General features: G+C 41.6%; 1 protein-coding gene across 34 annotated transcripts in view; it reads right to left on the bottom strand.

Moving 5' to 3' along the window:
* The window catches only part of rims2a (regulating synaptic membrane exocytosis 2a), a 192,741-nt gene that overhangs the window by 70,970 nt on the left and 105,258 nt on the right, over nt 1-16,513 (bottom strand). For 22 of the 34 annotated variants that reach the window (XM_032517825.1, XM_032517819.1, XM_032517813.1 and 19 more), the window contains 8 exons: nt 13,603-13,702; nt 13,350-13,473; nt 11,858-11,904; nt 11,486-11,598; nt 6,817-6,947; nt 6,241-6,412; nt 5,628-5,781; nt 1,109-1,177 (listed from right to left, as the gene is read on the bottom strand). In XM_032517825.1, coding sequence (XP_032373716.1) covers nt 1,109-1,177; nt 5,628-5,781; nt 6,241-6,412; nt 6,817-6,947; nt 11,486-11,598; nt 11,858-11,904; nt 13,350-13,473; nt 13,603-13,702 — 910 coding nt within the window. Of the gene's footprint in view, nt 1-1,108; nt 1,178-4,197; nt 4,225-5,627; nt 5,782-6,240; nt 6,434-6,816; nt 6,948-10,230; nt 10,279-11,485; nt 11,599-11,857; nt 11,905-13,349; nt 13,474-13,602; nt 13,703-16,513 lie in introns of all 34 variants that reach the window. The other 12 variants (XM_032517802.1, XM_032517800.1, XM_032517799.1 and 9 more) reach the window with 3 other exon arrangements.

Here is a 16,513-nt window from a genome sequence, read left to right on the forward strand (position 1 = left end):
GCCTGTAAAACCAGGAAAAGACAACCCTTACGTCATATCACGATATTACAATATCCAAAATCAAAGACAATATCTAGTCTAATATCACAATGTCGATATAATATCGATATATTGCTCAGCCTTAGTGTCAGCAGTTTCATACAAAGGCTGCAGGGTAAACTGAGATATGGTGGAGCCCGTGTAAAGAGGAGGGTGTGACCAGAGCTGAGCGAAGGGGTTTTCCCTCCACTGTGAAGGAAGTGAAGGTGACCGGCATGGTGAGGCAGTGAGGGGCTGATGAGAATGTTAAAAAGGCTGGAGGGGGGGGGGGTTCCCTCAGCTACAGTATCATCAGCGGGCCCAGGCGGATGCTCTGTCTATCTGTCTGACGGAATCTATTCTCATCTCGCATTTCTTCTCTACATTCTTTCACTTCTCTTCTTCTCCATTGACCACACGCTTAATCAGCAGTGCATGCAGCTGTCTCCATTCTGCAATCCACCAACATCGTTCCTGCAAACAAGGGCGGCACAATATCTGTGGACTCCAAGTGTGAGGACCAACAGAGGGCTGTATTTAATTGAAAGAGGATCCCAAAGAACATAGTGCGCTTACCAACATTATCTTTTGCACGAGAAAACAAAAGCAAGCCTCTGTTTATTTCCATGGCTTCGGTAGCTAATGCAGCAAAATCTCCTCCGAGGTTGATATCTCAAGTGGGCAAATTTTAAGTACTTTTCGGTCTTTATTTCTGACTTTTTCTGCGGCTGGTAAGAGCCGAGCAGAGCGTCTCCTGTTCTGATGTGCAGCGTGGGCGAGCTGCTGGAGCCTCGGTGGGTACAGCAGAACAGCAACTAACAGTTCAGAAATAATCTCTCTGCTGCTGATGGGCTGCACCATTTCACCCTGCTAATATGATACATAACAGTATTGTAAGCTGTTCAGGCCTAGGAAGCATTTGACAGATGGTGGCATGTAGGAGGTTATAATAAAATAATACATATTCCTGGTTAGAAACTAGTTGGTTCTTTACCTCCAGACTTTTTTTCCGATTTCATTCATTTGTATTACCAAAGATTGTGTTCACATTTATGCACTCATACTTCTCATGACCTTATTAATGTATTACCTGTTATTACCCCAACACCATCTTCACAGTCGTAGTCTGAGATCTCGCTGTCACTTATCCTCTGGGATCCTTTGAAATAAAGAGACAGCGAGAATTGTGGGGAAACACGGGAGACAAAAGGGGGTGCAGATTTGGATGAGGAGTGAAAGACAGAGATAGGGGGGAAGAGGCAGAAGTCATTTTCATCCCCTAGTTCATTTATTCGCCCATTTTATTTTGTATTATGCCTCGCTGGTCTGAGCGTTAGCTTTACTGGTTGCACTGAAGGTTGTAACGGAATAAAATAAGATGTTCATCCAATGTACTCCTGTCACCGCGCCCCACAAATACAACAAACGGTCCCCTAAGAGAGCGTTTTGGGTAATATATGTGAAAATATGCGTCGGCTGTGACACATAATGCTGCATACCACTGCTCCACTTTAACAAAAACGCACAGATCGCTCTTCATCTGAATGGTGGCACTTTTAAATGACACATTCAATGGGGGGGGAGATTTTTTTATTAGGGGAAGATAAAAGCCTTGCTTTCAGCTAAATATGTCTTTTCCTGCCACAATACAATAAATAGAGACTTTTTTTCCTTTTGTATTATTGTTTCAACGTACTCTATGAGGGACATGTACATAATTCGTATACTATCTACCATTATATCATAAGTATCCTGTTTACCTGTATTATTATATTAGATGTATTTACTCCTTGGTGTTGTGTATATGTTTGATTGTTCTCATGCTTTGGCAACACAGATGTGTTTTTTGTCATGCCAATAAAGCAACATGAAATTGAAATTGAATTTGAGAGAGAGAGAGAGTGAAGTGATATGGCTTTTCATTCATCTTTCTCAGTAGCCTTATGGCCCCTCCCTGCCCCCCTCTCTTTAAAGCATGACCCCCTCCCTGAAGCCCCCTCCCCTCAACCCCATCCGCCTGCACCGTTAAGTCAACTTAAATCAACTGGACAAGTGTGCTTTATCAGAAATGACAAGAGCTGCACTCTAGCAGTGCCGCTCCCAACCTCTCATCTCAGTTGGCTGGAGACTTTTTACAGCTGTCAGCTCTTTCACCTCACACTTAAGCAAACGCCCAGAAAACCATCCTGCTGGGGGAAGCAAGCAAGCTTTAAGTGTCTAGAAGAAGCAGTGCAGTAAGGCAGTCCTGCGTAACGCAGAGTACATTACAGTTGTCTGAGGCCCGTTGACCAGTATATCTGTTCACAGAACATAACAGTGATGAGAACGGCACACTCTGCCAGAGGGGAAAGAAGACCACGTTCAAAAATGTCTTCACTCCTATGATAAATGATTAGGGCCACATGTAAGAAATGTATTTTAATTTTAGGTTTAAAGTCAGAATTCTGAGTTGAAAGGTCCCATCACATGGTGCTCTTTGGATGCTTTTATATAGACCTTACGGGTCCCATAACTTACGGTATCTGAAGTCTCTTTTATATAGACCTTAGTGTTCCCCTAATACTGTATCTGAAGTCTCTTTTATATAGACCTTAGTGGTCCTAATATGTATCTGAAGTCTCTTTTATATAGACCTTAGTGGTCCCTAATCTGATCTGAAGTCTCTTTAATATAGACTCAGTGGTCCTCTAATACTGTATCTGAAGTCTCTTTATATAGACCTTAGGTTCCCTAATACTGTATTGAAGCTCTTTTATATGACCTTAGTGGTCCCTAATACTGTATCTGAAGTCTCTTTATATAGACCTTAGTGGTCCCCTAATACTGTATCTGAGTCTCTTTATATAGACCTAGTGGTCCCATACTGTATCTGAAGTCTCTTTTATATAGCTCTAGTGGTCCCTAATACTGTATCTGAAGTCTCTTTATATAGACCTTAGTGGTCCCTATACTGATCTGAAGTCTCTTATATAGACCTTAGGTCCCCTAATACTGTATCTGAAGTCTCTTTTAATAGACCTCAGTGGTCCTCTAATACTGTATCTGAAGTCTCTTTTATATAGACCTAGTGGTCCCCTAATACTGTATCGAAGTCTTTTTATATAACCTTAGTGGTCCCCTAATACTGTATCTGAAGTCTCTTTTATATAGATCTTAGTGGTCCCTAATACTGTATCTGAAGTCTCTTTTATATAGACCTTAGTGGTCCCCTAAACTGTATCTGAAGTTCTTTATATAGACACTTAGTGGTCCCTGATACTGTATCTGAAGTCTCTTTTATATAGACCTTAGTGGTCCCCTAATACTATATCTGAAGTCTCTTTTATATAGCCTTAGTGGTCCCCTAATACTGTATCTGAAGTCTTGTTTATATAGACCTTAGTGGTCCCCTAATTCTGTATCTTAGTCTCTTTTACATAGAATTTAGTGGTCCCCTAATACTGTATCTAAAGAATGACCTCATAAGGGGCAAGAAAATGTCATATATTGGGGTTTGGGTCAAAGGAAATACAACTCTAGAAAATTTTTATTTCATTACTTTTTTCTGTTTCTTTAACTAAATATACTACCGCTGTTTTTGGAAGTTTAAGAATAGTATGCAGGACAATTTCAAGAACATATTCACATTCAAAACACACAAACACAAGCAAAGTAGAACGGGCTGCAAAGCTTGCATCTGGGCAAAAGAGTTTGGGGCATTCTTAAAAGGGAAAATACTGGTAACGGAAAATAAAATAATATGTATAATATAAACAAAAAATTATGCAACACAGAGGAAAAGCAATTGGTCAAAATCAAAGTATATTGTGTCTGCCAGAACTGGCAGTTAGTCTTGTCGTTTATAACATCATGTTTAGCAGGATATGGTTTCAGGTTGCAGGACAGGATTGTGAGATAGTTCACAGGTGATTACACAGAGAGGGAGAGACCACTGTGTCTAAAAGCTATGTTCCCCCAAAACGTGCATGTGTCAGATACCCTGAGTGGATTTTAAACCAGTTGTGTCAAATTTACACCCGCTCCCCTCCTTGAACTCCATGTAAGGCAGCAGAAACATGCACCCTTTGTGGAAAACAGGGGATGGAGAATCAGGGCAGAAGGAAGCATCTTTGCAGGGGGCAGAGGAACACTCAGACGCTCCACCGAGCAGCACTGCCTGCGAGTGCAGGGGGCCTTTACCTGAGTTGTATGCATGTGAGCCTTTGTCTGTAAAAGCAGAAGCAGTAAGGTTGATGTGACATCCACAGCAAAGACATAATATGCGCAAAATAGTCTGGCTATGACCAGACCAAGCCAAGCTCAGTAGATTTGAGATTGAGCGTTGGTCTGGGGGGTCTGCTCTGGATTTTCTCGGCACAAGAGGTGTGAACAACGGGCTTAGTTCAAATGACTCTGTACGTAATTGGATAGTCCTTCAACCAATCAGACCAACGACCCGGGGGACGTAGAAGCGACAGCGGCATCAACTGGTTGCTGAGCTTTGGTGGCGTTCGGTGGCCGCTATGTTGAATGTAAACAAGAAGCTGCTTGGTTGCTTCCCTATCATCATTGTTTTAAACCTGCCAATAGTGCCCCAGGTAGATAAGCCAGTTTGTGATTGGTTCCCGCAAAATTGTGAACTAAAGCAGGATAATTAAACGTGCAGCTTTCCAGACCGAGCCGCAGGGTGAAATCAAATCGCCGGCAGAGTGGGCGGAGTTTACCCAGTCTAACGCGCAAAAACAACACCTGTTGGAATCCTTGACAAACTAAAGCAGGAACAGGAAACCAGTGGGACCAGAAGTGCTGTAATAATGTATCTGAACCCCTATTGTAAATGGGGTCTACTTTATTAAGACAGGGCTTAATTATTCACCTTCCTCAAAGAATTTGGCCACATTGAAGTCATTAAAGTAAAAAAAAACACATGTTGGCATAGCACAGTGACAACAACAACTGGCCACAGTCTCAACAAACAAAAAGAGGGCCTTTTTTGTCTCAGACTGAAGTGCCAAAGTAGCTTCAGCTGCACTTTGGAACATTTAAGTAACATAATTGTAAAGGATTTCACATTGTGAGCCCAATTTCCTAAATTGTATGCTGCTAAATAACGCTGCCATATCAGAATCAAAAGGAGGAAGAGTTACTGCAAAAGAAGAATACTCCCTATTTATACATGGGTGCCGCCATTTTCATATTCCATACTTTTTTGTGTTCAATTGTGGACAAGATTGTTTAGTAAGTTTCAAAATGTAGCCACACAATTTAATGTCTTGTCTTGGGTGTGAGTAAAAATATTGCTTAAGCATTTGGTTTGGTAAATCAGCCTTTTGTCAACAAAAATGCATTTAATTTCATTATTTCAAGATATTAATAAAAATATGTGTGTGTGTGTGGTGGGGGGGGGGGGTCCTTTTGCCTGGAAGTGTGCGTATGTGTATGTTCCTAGTGTCTGGAAGTCGACGTTGGGGGCTTAAAACACCATTGAGCGTTTTCGTGTGTCTTTGTGTGTGTGTGTGTGTGTGTGTGTGTGTGTGTGTGTGTGTGTGTGTGTGTGTGTGTGTGTGTGTGTGTGTGTGTGTGTGTGTGTGTGTGTGTGTGTGTGTGTCAGTGGCAGAGGCGTTACGTACTCTGGAGCCTCCGTGTCGGACTCTCTCCGTGGAGCTGCCGGCGCTGTGTGTTCGGGGAGGCACGTGGGAGCGGCATGGAGGACACATCGTGGGTTTGCAGCTTGTACCAGTGTGGCTCGTCATCCAAAAGAGCCGTCTCCAGCTCAATAAGGATCTGCCAGAGGAGAAAAGGCCCCGGTCAAAAATGTCTTCACTCCTACGAAAGAGAATTAGGGCCACAGGTGAAAGATGCATTTAAGTTCAGAGTCTGAACAACTCTGAACTCAATTACATCTTTCACCTGTGGCCCGAATCCTCTTCCCTACACGCAATGGTCACAAACGTAGTTTACATAGTTTTTGTCAGTGATGGAATAACACACACTGATGCAACAATACACAATGAAATAATCCCAAACAATCCCTTCACTCTTACCAAGGTCTGTTAATTTATCGTAACAGTTTTACACATTAAATAAAATCATCAAAGATCATTATCCGTGTTGAAAAAAAGGCTGGACCACCAGAACCTTGTAAGGGTCAAGGTCTTTATTGAGGTCTTGACTCCATTCAGGAGGATTAGCTGTGATACTGTCAGTGAGTGTCCCTGATGGGCGGCCTTTGGTTTTCCTTACCTCTCCCAGGAATTCGCTTTCCTCCTCCCTCACCCTGGCTTGGTCCCACAAAGTGATCTCCAGCATGCGCTCCCGAAACTCCCGCCGGTGCACCGGCGAATACATAAAGGTCTGGTTCCATTTGGGCTCTAAGGATTTCTTTACCGTTTTTGTTCTCCTCTTGCTTTTGTCACTAGAGGAACAATAATTCAAACTGTTTTTATTTACAACCATGATGGGGGAAGAGCCACGAATACAACAGGTCAATAACACGACACAGCACAGAGCACACATCACCGGGGGCATGCTGATGATGAGAATGAAATGGCCACTTCCTGCTTTCTTCATCAGTGCATGAAAAACAAACTGCTTAACAAGGTGCTGCTAAACTGCACTGAACGACCAACACAGTGTATAGACACACATCCACATACATCCCTACAGCCTTTCCTGATGCAAATGGGTAGAAAAGCAATGACACATAACCTGGTGACAACACATCATTGTTCCAAAAAAATAACTCATAACTACTAACTACTAACTCCATCTAAATAATAAGTGGGGTGAAATGGCCACAGTAACTGTTCCTACTCTTACCTTCTATCAGGGAGGAAGTAGATTTTGACGTAAGGGTTCCTGGGCCGGCCGTCTTCTCTGGCTGGCAGGTCTTTGGCGCCCAGGATGGTGACGATTAGCTGATGGCCCACTTTGTCATACCACAATTTGACCTGCGGGGGCAGAGCAGAAACAGCCTGCTGAGACACTGGTCGGGGCCAACGGGAATGGAAGCACACAGAGGGACTAATGCAGGAGAAGACACCTTCATCAAATTAGAAATACACCTGTTACATGTGCCTTTTGTGCGAATCTCAGGCTACATTTACACTGCTATGTCTTGGTATGAAAACGAATATCTTTTGCTACGTTTACACTAGGGCTGGGCGATATAGAGAAAATCAAATATCGCGATATTCTTGACCAAATGCCTTGATTTCAATGTTGTGACGATATTGTAGGGTTGACTATTGGTGCTTTCACAAAATGTTATTTACACAATGACATTTTTGATTCTCCAGATATGATTTAATGACTTAGTGGGTAAAGGTAAATAATAGAAGAACTAGAACAGTCTGGGAAGTTCAGAAAATGACATCACTTTACTGTAATGCAGCCTGTAAAACCAGGACACTTAATGATATATGCAAAATCTAAGACGATATCTAGTCTCATATTGCAATATTGATAAAATATCAATATATTGCCCAGCTCTAGTTTACGCCTCACATTCCCACCGCTCTGGCGTTTCAGAGCCCCTAAACCGGAGACATTTGAAAACACTTCTGACCCCATTTTGGTTTGGAATCTCAGGTGTTGTGTTGCAGTCTCAATGAGAGCAGTGGACATTAAAAACTATCTATCTATCTATCTATCTATCTATCTATCTATCTATCTATCTATCTATCTATCTATCTATCTATCTATCTATCTAGCTATCAACACCAACACTGATGCCAATGTTTTGCTGCCTGATTGGGTCTTTTGTGTCATGACGTCTCATTCTGTGACACTAAGCTACTTACGTTACCATGGCAACTACCAGCAGCGGGCCGAGTATACACCATGCCCAGTATACGAGAGTGTTCCTGAGATATGCAGTTTGGGCGTGTTAGTTTAAACAGAGATTAGAATATTATTCCACTTAAAAACCAAAATGTAGCAGTGTAAATGGAGCCTGAGTTTTCATAGAGTCTTCTCCTGTATTTACCCTTCAGGGGAAAGGAGGAATAATGTCTACCTGCTAAGATGATGTCACGTCACATGCTTGGCGGCGCAATTCATCAGAGCTCAAGTGCTCATTAAAACATAGACTTACTGTATCAATGTTAATAGGGTATGATTATGCTAAAAATGTCAAAATTTCGATATGGAAAGCTGAATGATATTTTAGTCAATATATTAAATCCAAAGATGTGTTTTTGTTTTTGTTCTATCTTCTTTTACATAAAGTGTTCAAATCTATGTGTTTATGTTCGTCATTGAAAACTTCCCCTGCAGGGATGAATAAAGCTTACTAAATCGAACTGGATGCCTTTGGCTGAATGTCAGTTGGATAGATATGCTAATGGCAACATGCTTTAAAAGGAACAGTGATACCATCTACTGTACAAGTGACGATGTAGACTCTAATAATGTTCTCTCGGCTATTCAATGGGCATTGATATGGAGAAATCAATCATGCTGTTGCGAGACGAATCAAAGACAGCTCACACTAAAAGGGAAGTATGGACTCCAAAAGAAGACACTTAGAAGAAGAAACAACTCCAACTGAGGCCTTACAGAAAGTAGATGAAATGAGAAATAAAACTTCTAAGCTCTTGTCCATACTTCTCTAAAAATATGATTTTGGAAAGGGTCTGCTCCGTTTAAAACTACCAGCTATACATGCAGCAAACGCAAGAAAGAGCATTCAGGACAAGTCAATGGACTTGATGTAGGCAAAAACAGAGCGCAGAAGGCTTATGGGTAAACAAATTGTACCAAATAATCTCTATGCTTGTAGCCTACCAAAATGTAAACTTCTTATTTAGCACTTTTCTACTCTTAACAACTACTCAAACCACTATCACATAGAACAGGAACCATTCACACACATTCATACATTGAGACAGAGGCTGCCATACAAGGTGCCACCTGCTCATCAGATACACACTTACACACCTTTACACTCCGATGGCACAGCATCGGGGGCAACTCAGGTTCAGTGTCTTGCCCAAGGACACTTCGACACGGGACTGCAGGGCGAGAGATTGAACTGCCAACCTTCCGATTGGCAGGCAACCGCTCTACCACTAAACCCAGCCGCCCCATGTAAATGTAACTATAATGTGCTGTCTGTGAAGTCTTTCTGAAAAGATTCACCCTTTAAACCTTAAAAATTCCTAGTGATAGTACGTGTGTTTTTATCACAAACAACTCAATGTGTACATCTAATAATGAATTAACTGAAACACACACACTTTTCCAAGAGTACACACACATATACTCAAAAAACCTACTTATTTACCTCCATTCTATGTTTAGACCCCACTAAATTTGGAAACTCACATCTACATGCCCAATGCAAAATGTGCATACAGACAATGTTATTTCATCAGATCAATTTAAAGCTTGTTGAGGGTACTTTTAAGCAAAACAACACACTGTTACAGTGTCAGCCAGATACATATCCAAATGCCAAAGCAGGAGTGTTAACCTTCACCCCAGCTGAATCAAGAACTACAGATTCATACAAGTGATTCCACCAAACAAAACCACAGAAACAGCAGGCCAAAAGTAGAGATGACAGATTTAAGAGAAGCCCTTGGAGCGAAGGAGCACCTTCAAAGCTTTGCTCGGTTTGGAGTTTGCTATTTAGGGAGGTACAATTTGCTTAAACAGTCATCTGGACGGGAAAATGCAATTTGGTTCTCCAACACAGGACGGTAAACTTGGTATCTTTTCACTGCAACGTGAAACTGCAGACCCATCAACCATAAGCTGCTAATTAACACAACTTCAACACGCACATGGAGGAGAAGTGCGTAGGGTTAAAAATATCCAGGCCTGGGTTCATATCACACTGAAGCACAAGATAACCCTAGTCCTTTGTCCTGAGAAAGTTCAGGGACACACCCTCCTACATTGCCAAAGACCCAAAATGTATGGCACAAGGTTGGGTCCATTGTGTCAAATCAGGCAATGGAAGAGTGTCTCTTCAGATTAGTTGAGCATGCATAACCTAGGAATAATGAGGTGAATGGGTTAAAATGAGTAGTAACTCTCATCATAACAGTGATACCAAGAAATCAAATTGAAGAAAATGGCACAATGCACTACACTGAGGGAAACTTGAAGCTGCCATTTCCCCGCGAATGCATTTTCCAGAGTATGGAAACAAACAGAAAAAGGCCAGTCAACAGTCAATGAGCAAAGACCAAATAGAGATTGTGCCCTTCTGACAGGGCCAATTACCTGGACCCTAGGGGTAAAAGGCGTTGTTCTTCTACTAAGGCTTTGGCTCTGGATAAGTAAAAATTAAACAGCAAAAAAAAGGAAAAGAAAACAAGAATGCAATGAAACCAAAACCCCCACAAAACAACAACAGAAATTCACAATACACTCTTAACAACAACAGTTCGTTTGTAGTTTCAGTTGGGCAATTTATAGCCTGGAAATCCAGACCCAAATCTGAAAGGATTAAGGCTCTGGCATCGAGAAATGAAAGTCGGCCATCTTAAGGGGTCGGCAATTGGATAACACTACGACCAATTACAACAACACATGGGGTGATGTATCCAGAGCCCCATACGCTTAGCTACCAGTGGTGCTTACTGGTCGTCATATGTTCAGCTCGCCTCTGGCCCGCCTATATCAGATACACCGATGTGATTGGTGCAGCTCGGCTATAAGGGTATAGTTAATGAGCAGCATTACTCGATGCCAGAGTAACTTGCTGAGCAAAATTAAATTGTGCTCTTGCAAGATGTCCAGAGCAGGCAATGTAGGTCAGCGGGTTCATTCCTACCATCATTTTATACTTCATATCATTGCTTCTCTGCTCTTCTGACTACTTATACCTGAGCTTCTTTGCTCTTTTCTGCATAAGCCCTTTGTAATTATCAATGCCTTAACACCATCTTTCTTTGGTGTATCTGGAGGTTGAAGAATTCAGTGTTTTTCTTTTTAATTGGCTGACACATTGTTAAAGGTATCAATGAAGAGAAATTGCTTGAAAATGGATACATTTTAAGATGAATTATTTTCCTTTTATTTGTTTTACTTATTAATTATTATTTAAACCCTGTGTCATTTCTCATAAATATTGACGTTATGAGAAAAGCCATGTCCTGGAGGTGGTAGCTAGATGCTAAAGCTACTGTATTTCCCAGCTGGACCCTGAATTTGAGAGCTGATTTATCTCTCGCTTTAATGCAGCCCTTTACCCACTTACCCCAGGAGGGTTTTTACACAGGATAATGGACAACACACACAGTAACCTGATCTACAGTCCTGGGCTGGGTTGGTAAAGGGCCAGCGGAGCAGCCAGAGGGAGAGAAGCTGCGCCTGGTAGCCCAATGTCCAAAGCATAGTCATATGAACGCAATAACTCATTTTACTCAACAGTGGTCAAAGCAGTCTAACAATGACATCCCTCCAGACGATTTCATCTCCACCCCCAACCCCCCAACTTACGCCCTTGTCTGTATGTCATGCTGAGGTCACTTACTGAGAGCTGTCCTGACAGGTACTGGGGGGCGTCCCTCAGCATGCTGGGACTCATGGGGGACGTGACGGAGATGGACGGGCGATCCATCTTCTGAGACTCAAAAGAACTCGAACCTGACAGCCCAGAGATGACACAGTCAGACTATTTAGTGGCAACGTTGGTTTTAGTAACATCAAGAAAATAAAATGAAAGAGGGGGAAGACAGAAAGACATGGTCAAGAAGAGAGACAGAAAGAGGGCAAGAACGTGTGCCGTGAGAAATACAGAGAGGCAGAGTGACAGAAGCAGCTCTAATAGTTGAATCACTTGAAGGCTGATTAATAGAATAAAATGGGGCAATGTAATAGGCTAAAGATTTTTGACAACACTCACTTGATTCCAGTTGTGCATGTGTGCTGTCTGGTATCCTTGGAATATCTCTGGAAAAGAGAAGAAGAGAAAGAGCGCAGGTGTGTGAGACAGGAGAGAGGGAGGGGATGGAGAGGATCACTTTGAGCTAATGCTGACTGCACTGTGCTCTAATGACCGTAAGCACCGCATTAGTCTTCATTCACATCGCACCTCTCTCAGCAGCACAAAGCGGGTCAGATAGAGGAATTGGCAAAGCAAAGGTGCCACTGTCTCCCCCCCCCCCCCCCCCCGCCACACACACACACAATTTCCCTTTTCCAAAACAATTGCAGGAGAGAATACAAGTGAGGCGGCAGGCTCTCATTTCGCTGGCTGGTGTTGTACGAGCCCATACGAGGCCCGAGCGGGAGAGGGAAAGAACAGAGTCACTCGTTCAAAAACACATTCTGTGAGGACACGGGCTGTATTCCTTCTCAGATTTCCCGATTCAAGTCTCCATGATATAGAGCATTCAGTTCAACGTTATTCAGAGTAATGCAGGCAGTGACGCGGGCTAAATAAGCCCACTGACGTAACAACTATTATTGCTTTAGGGAGATAAAATATCAATAAAAGTGATGCCGTCACAACAGGATGCATCTTTCCTGCTTTAATTGGTTTCAGTTTGTAACATGCATGTTGTTTATTCATGGCTACTGTAAGGAATTATTAAAAAATCCTGAAAAAAGCCACACATTTGACTGCACAACTGTACTGCAAAAAGCTTTAAAAATCCAAAAACATTTAAACCTGTATATGTTGTCCTAGCACTAGGCACTTGGCAAAAGAATAACATTTGATTTGACTTATATATTCGTCCTCGCCAACAGATCATGGTCAAAAAGGCCTGGAAGCTATCCCAGCATGCAACCTGAAAGAGGGAGGCCGACACTCTGGACAGGAGCCAGTCCTGACATTACTTGTTACTGATTCAAAATAAAAGATCTAAAACATAATTTAACAAAAGCAAAATAAAAGATCTAAAACCTAATTTAACATGTGCTGTTCGGAGAAGTAACACAAATTTAATTTTCTAATTATTTTATGCTTGGCTTGTGCACAACACCTCAGTTACGTTCATCTAGAGCTGGGTGATCAAGTACATAAAAATCAAATCAAATACCACGATAGTTTGATTCAATACATCGATGTTGATATTGTGGCGATATTGTAGGGTTAACCATTGGTGCTTGGTCACAAAATATTACAGTAACACAATAAGAGTCTTAATAAATAATCACCAATAATGTGGATACATGGACTAAGCAAACAATAAAACAGCTACAGTTTGATAATTACATCACTTTACTGTAATGCTCAAATGCAGAAAAGACAACCCTTTTGTCATATCACAATATTACCATATCCAAAGATTTAAGACGATATCTGGCTTCATGTATAACTGTTGATATAATATCTGTCTTGTGAAGAATACACTGTGTGTGTGTGTGTGTGTGTGTTTGTGAGCTCTCACCCTATAGGCCGTGAGACCACCAGCTCCACCTGCGGCTCAGGCTTAGAATCTAGAATGATATTGTAAACTTCTTTAAATGTGGCTCCTTGTAAAAGCTTCCCATTCCACTCCAGCACCTGGTCACCTGCAGAAACACCAGAGACACTGGATGTCACAAAGGGTATTTAAAAATGCCATGCAAGTGTAGAGAATACACTACCAAATCCACTAATTGAGTGTCTTTTATATACAAGTGTGTGCGTGTTGTGAATACCTGGTCTGAGGTGTCCAACAGTGTCTGCTAGACTTCCTTTCCTCACTTTCGTGATAAAAGCACAAAGTCTACCAGATTCTGTCATCTTGCCTCCCACCACCTGTGAAAGCAAAGCAGGGACTGGATCAGCACTGAATTACATGTGTAAACTCAACTTGAACTGTTAGTGTTATTGTAACTGCAGCCTCTTCATGACAAAACCTGTGAAGATGGAGCACGCACGGAAGAAGACCGATTGTTTTCCTTCTAAGGGTCCTGTTGATGTCATGGCTTTAGCGTTTGCCTGCAAGGTATGGATCCTCAATAAAAGCATTAAGGAGAGGGTCAATGGTAAAAGTCCATCTGCGTTTGTTAAAAAATAAAAAAAAATAAAGGCAACTAATGCTTTCTTCCCCAGGGACCCACTCTGGCGCTGCTCTGTGGTTCTGTAGCAGTGCAGGGCCGTGGGCTAGAGCTGTACTGTACAGTCCTGGGCTGCTGTACTCCACTCCGCTCAGCTTACACGGGCATCCTGCTAATAAAAATCCCCCTTAATGGCAGCTGAAAACCAACATACAAAGGAGCTTAGGGACGTCTGCTAAATGAAATGGCTTTATGTAACAGGCAGGAGCCAGAGAAGGAGGCTCGCAGAGGAAAAGAGAGAGAGAGAAAGAGATTTTTTATTTCATTTTTTAATATGTTTTTTTAACACACACACAAATGCTTACTTTTTTATTTATTTATTTTATTTTAATTTTTTGATATATTTCAATTTTTCTAACACACACACAATTTAATTACTTTACGCTTTAATTGCTTGTTCAATAAAATGTTTGAGGTTGATTGTTCTTATGTAGTTTGTATGATGCTTTGGCAATACTGTTGTGACATTCATGCCAATAAAGCAAATTTGAACTGAGTGAGTGAGAGAGAGAGAGAGAGAGAGAGAGATGTGACGCTCTTTTGATGTATACACTCCCGTTTTTACCTCCTTATGAGTTTCTCCTAATGTCAGCAACTGATTTTTAACTTATACATATACTGACATCAGAACCCAGTTCTTTACCAAAATTATATGTAAACTCCCAGATTCTACTTGGAGTGTGAGCGCTGTAGAAGCAGCGAGACATGTGAGCGCATGTCGCAGCCTGAGAGACAACCAGCACGACATCACGGAACACCTGGAGTTCACCTCCCCACCATCTCTTGGTTTTCTTTCTTACATTCTACACTAGAGATTTTACTGTATATTGATATACTGTTGTTGCTTTCCTGTTTTTTTTTCATCTTAAATGTATATAGTTTAGTTTACTCTGTGAGTTGTATGTATGTATTACTTCTCACATTATTATCCTTGATGCTTTGGCAATATTGTTATTTCTGACATTCATGCCAATAAAGCAATTTGAATTGAATTGAGAGAGAGACATGGAGAGAGAGAGAGAGAGAGAGAGAGAGAGAGTACAGAGAGGGTGAGCCTGACTGATGGACTGACTGGCTGGACTGTCGAGTTGGTTGTCTGTCTGCTGAGCAGACAGAAACACACAGAGGCCCTGAGCAGACACAAACATGCCATTTCAGGAGGCTCATTCAATCAGTAATGATTTCCCCCCGTCTTGCCGCTCTCTGTTCTCTGCTCTCGTCATGGCCAGCCGTGCTCCTCTGAAACCAAAGCATCCACCACGACAGAAAATATGTTGAATTCTTTGGCAATTTGGTGACTACAGTGCAATAACAGCTGACTGAAAGGTTAAATCTTGTGTTGTCCTCCCGGGTGAAAACTGAATACACTTTGGTTTCTTATGTTTCTTTAACTTATTTTTTCTTGCTTCATTTGACATTTTCCATGCTTTTCCCCCGGCTACCGCCAGTGTATACACCCCTTAAATCCAATTTAAACCACAAGTTTTACAATTATTTTTTCAAAATTCACAGCCAATCAACCTCATTTATATGATTTTATACCACATTTTTGAGCTAAAAAGAAGAAATTGTGAAATATTTTGACAATTAAGTTAAAATCTGAGGAATACTTTGAGAGAGTTTGGTTAAGAAATGGTTTTTAACCCATTTGAACTGGGTTTTTCTCTCCAAATGCTGTAAAACATTAGCCTGACAAGCCAGACCCACATCCAGATGTTGGGTCTGGGAACTCCCATTGGCAGGGCTCCATCCGAGGGGCGGGATAAACGGTTGATTTTCAAATTCCCTCTGTACGAATACCCTGTGCAGTCCACTTTGCAAGGAACTACTAGGCGTTCTGAACGCACCCATAGAATATTAACAGCTAGGGGACATACATTGCAGTAATTGTGCAAAGCAACTAACAATTCCATTGTCGAGTTTGGGCAGTGACGACACCGCCAGGACGTGTTGTCTTCTGAGCTTCTGAATGCAGTTCAGTTTTTTGGGGATTACCAAACAACGGTGGGCACAACTGGAGCTAAATGTGCAAAACTCAAACTCTAGTCCGCACTACCAACCGTCACTTCAGCAAAACAGTTCACATCAGCTGCAAAACTCATTCACAGCAACACAACTCTTCACACACGTCTCAAAACAGACTCAGTGCACCAAACACTGTGATGATTATGAGAGTAGAAACACTAGCATTTCCCACCAACACAGAAAATACTAACTTTACAGTTTGAACAACTGAAGGGACTTCACACTACTCCCTAGTTTCTTTAAAGAAAAGACAAAGATTTTACAATATACCAATTTTAATGTAAGGTTAACAAGACGGAATGAAAATCAGCAGTTTGCTTCAATGTAGTATTTTGGCTCTAGTAATTTATGGAATTACTGGGGGAAAAAACTAAAGGTGTATAACAGTAACAAAGAATAGTGTGACTGATCCTGGATGTCTGCATTGTGTTGAAATACTAATGAATGAGGTGTTCCCCTTCGAGGGGAACTCGAACTGCGTCGG

The sequence above is a fragment of the Etheostoma spectabile genome, chromosome 6 (assembly GCF_008692095.1).
Source record: "Etheostoma spectabile isolate EspeVRDwgs_2016 chromosome 6, UIUC_Espe_1.0, whole genome shotgun sequence".
Lineage (NCBI taxonomy): Eukaryota > Metazoa > Chordata > Actinopteri > Perciformes > Percidae > Etheostoma > Etheostoma spectabile.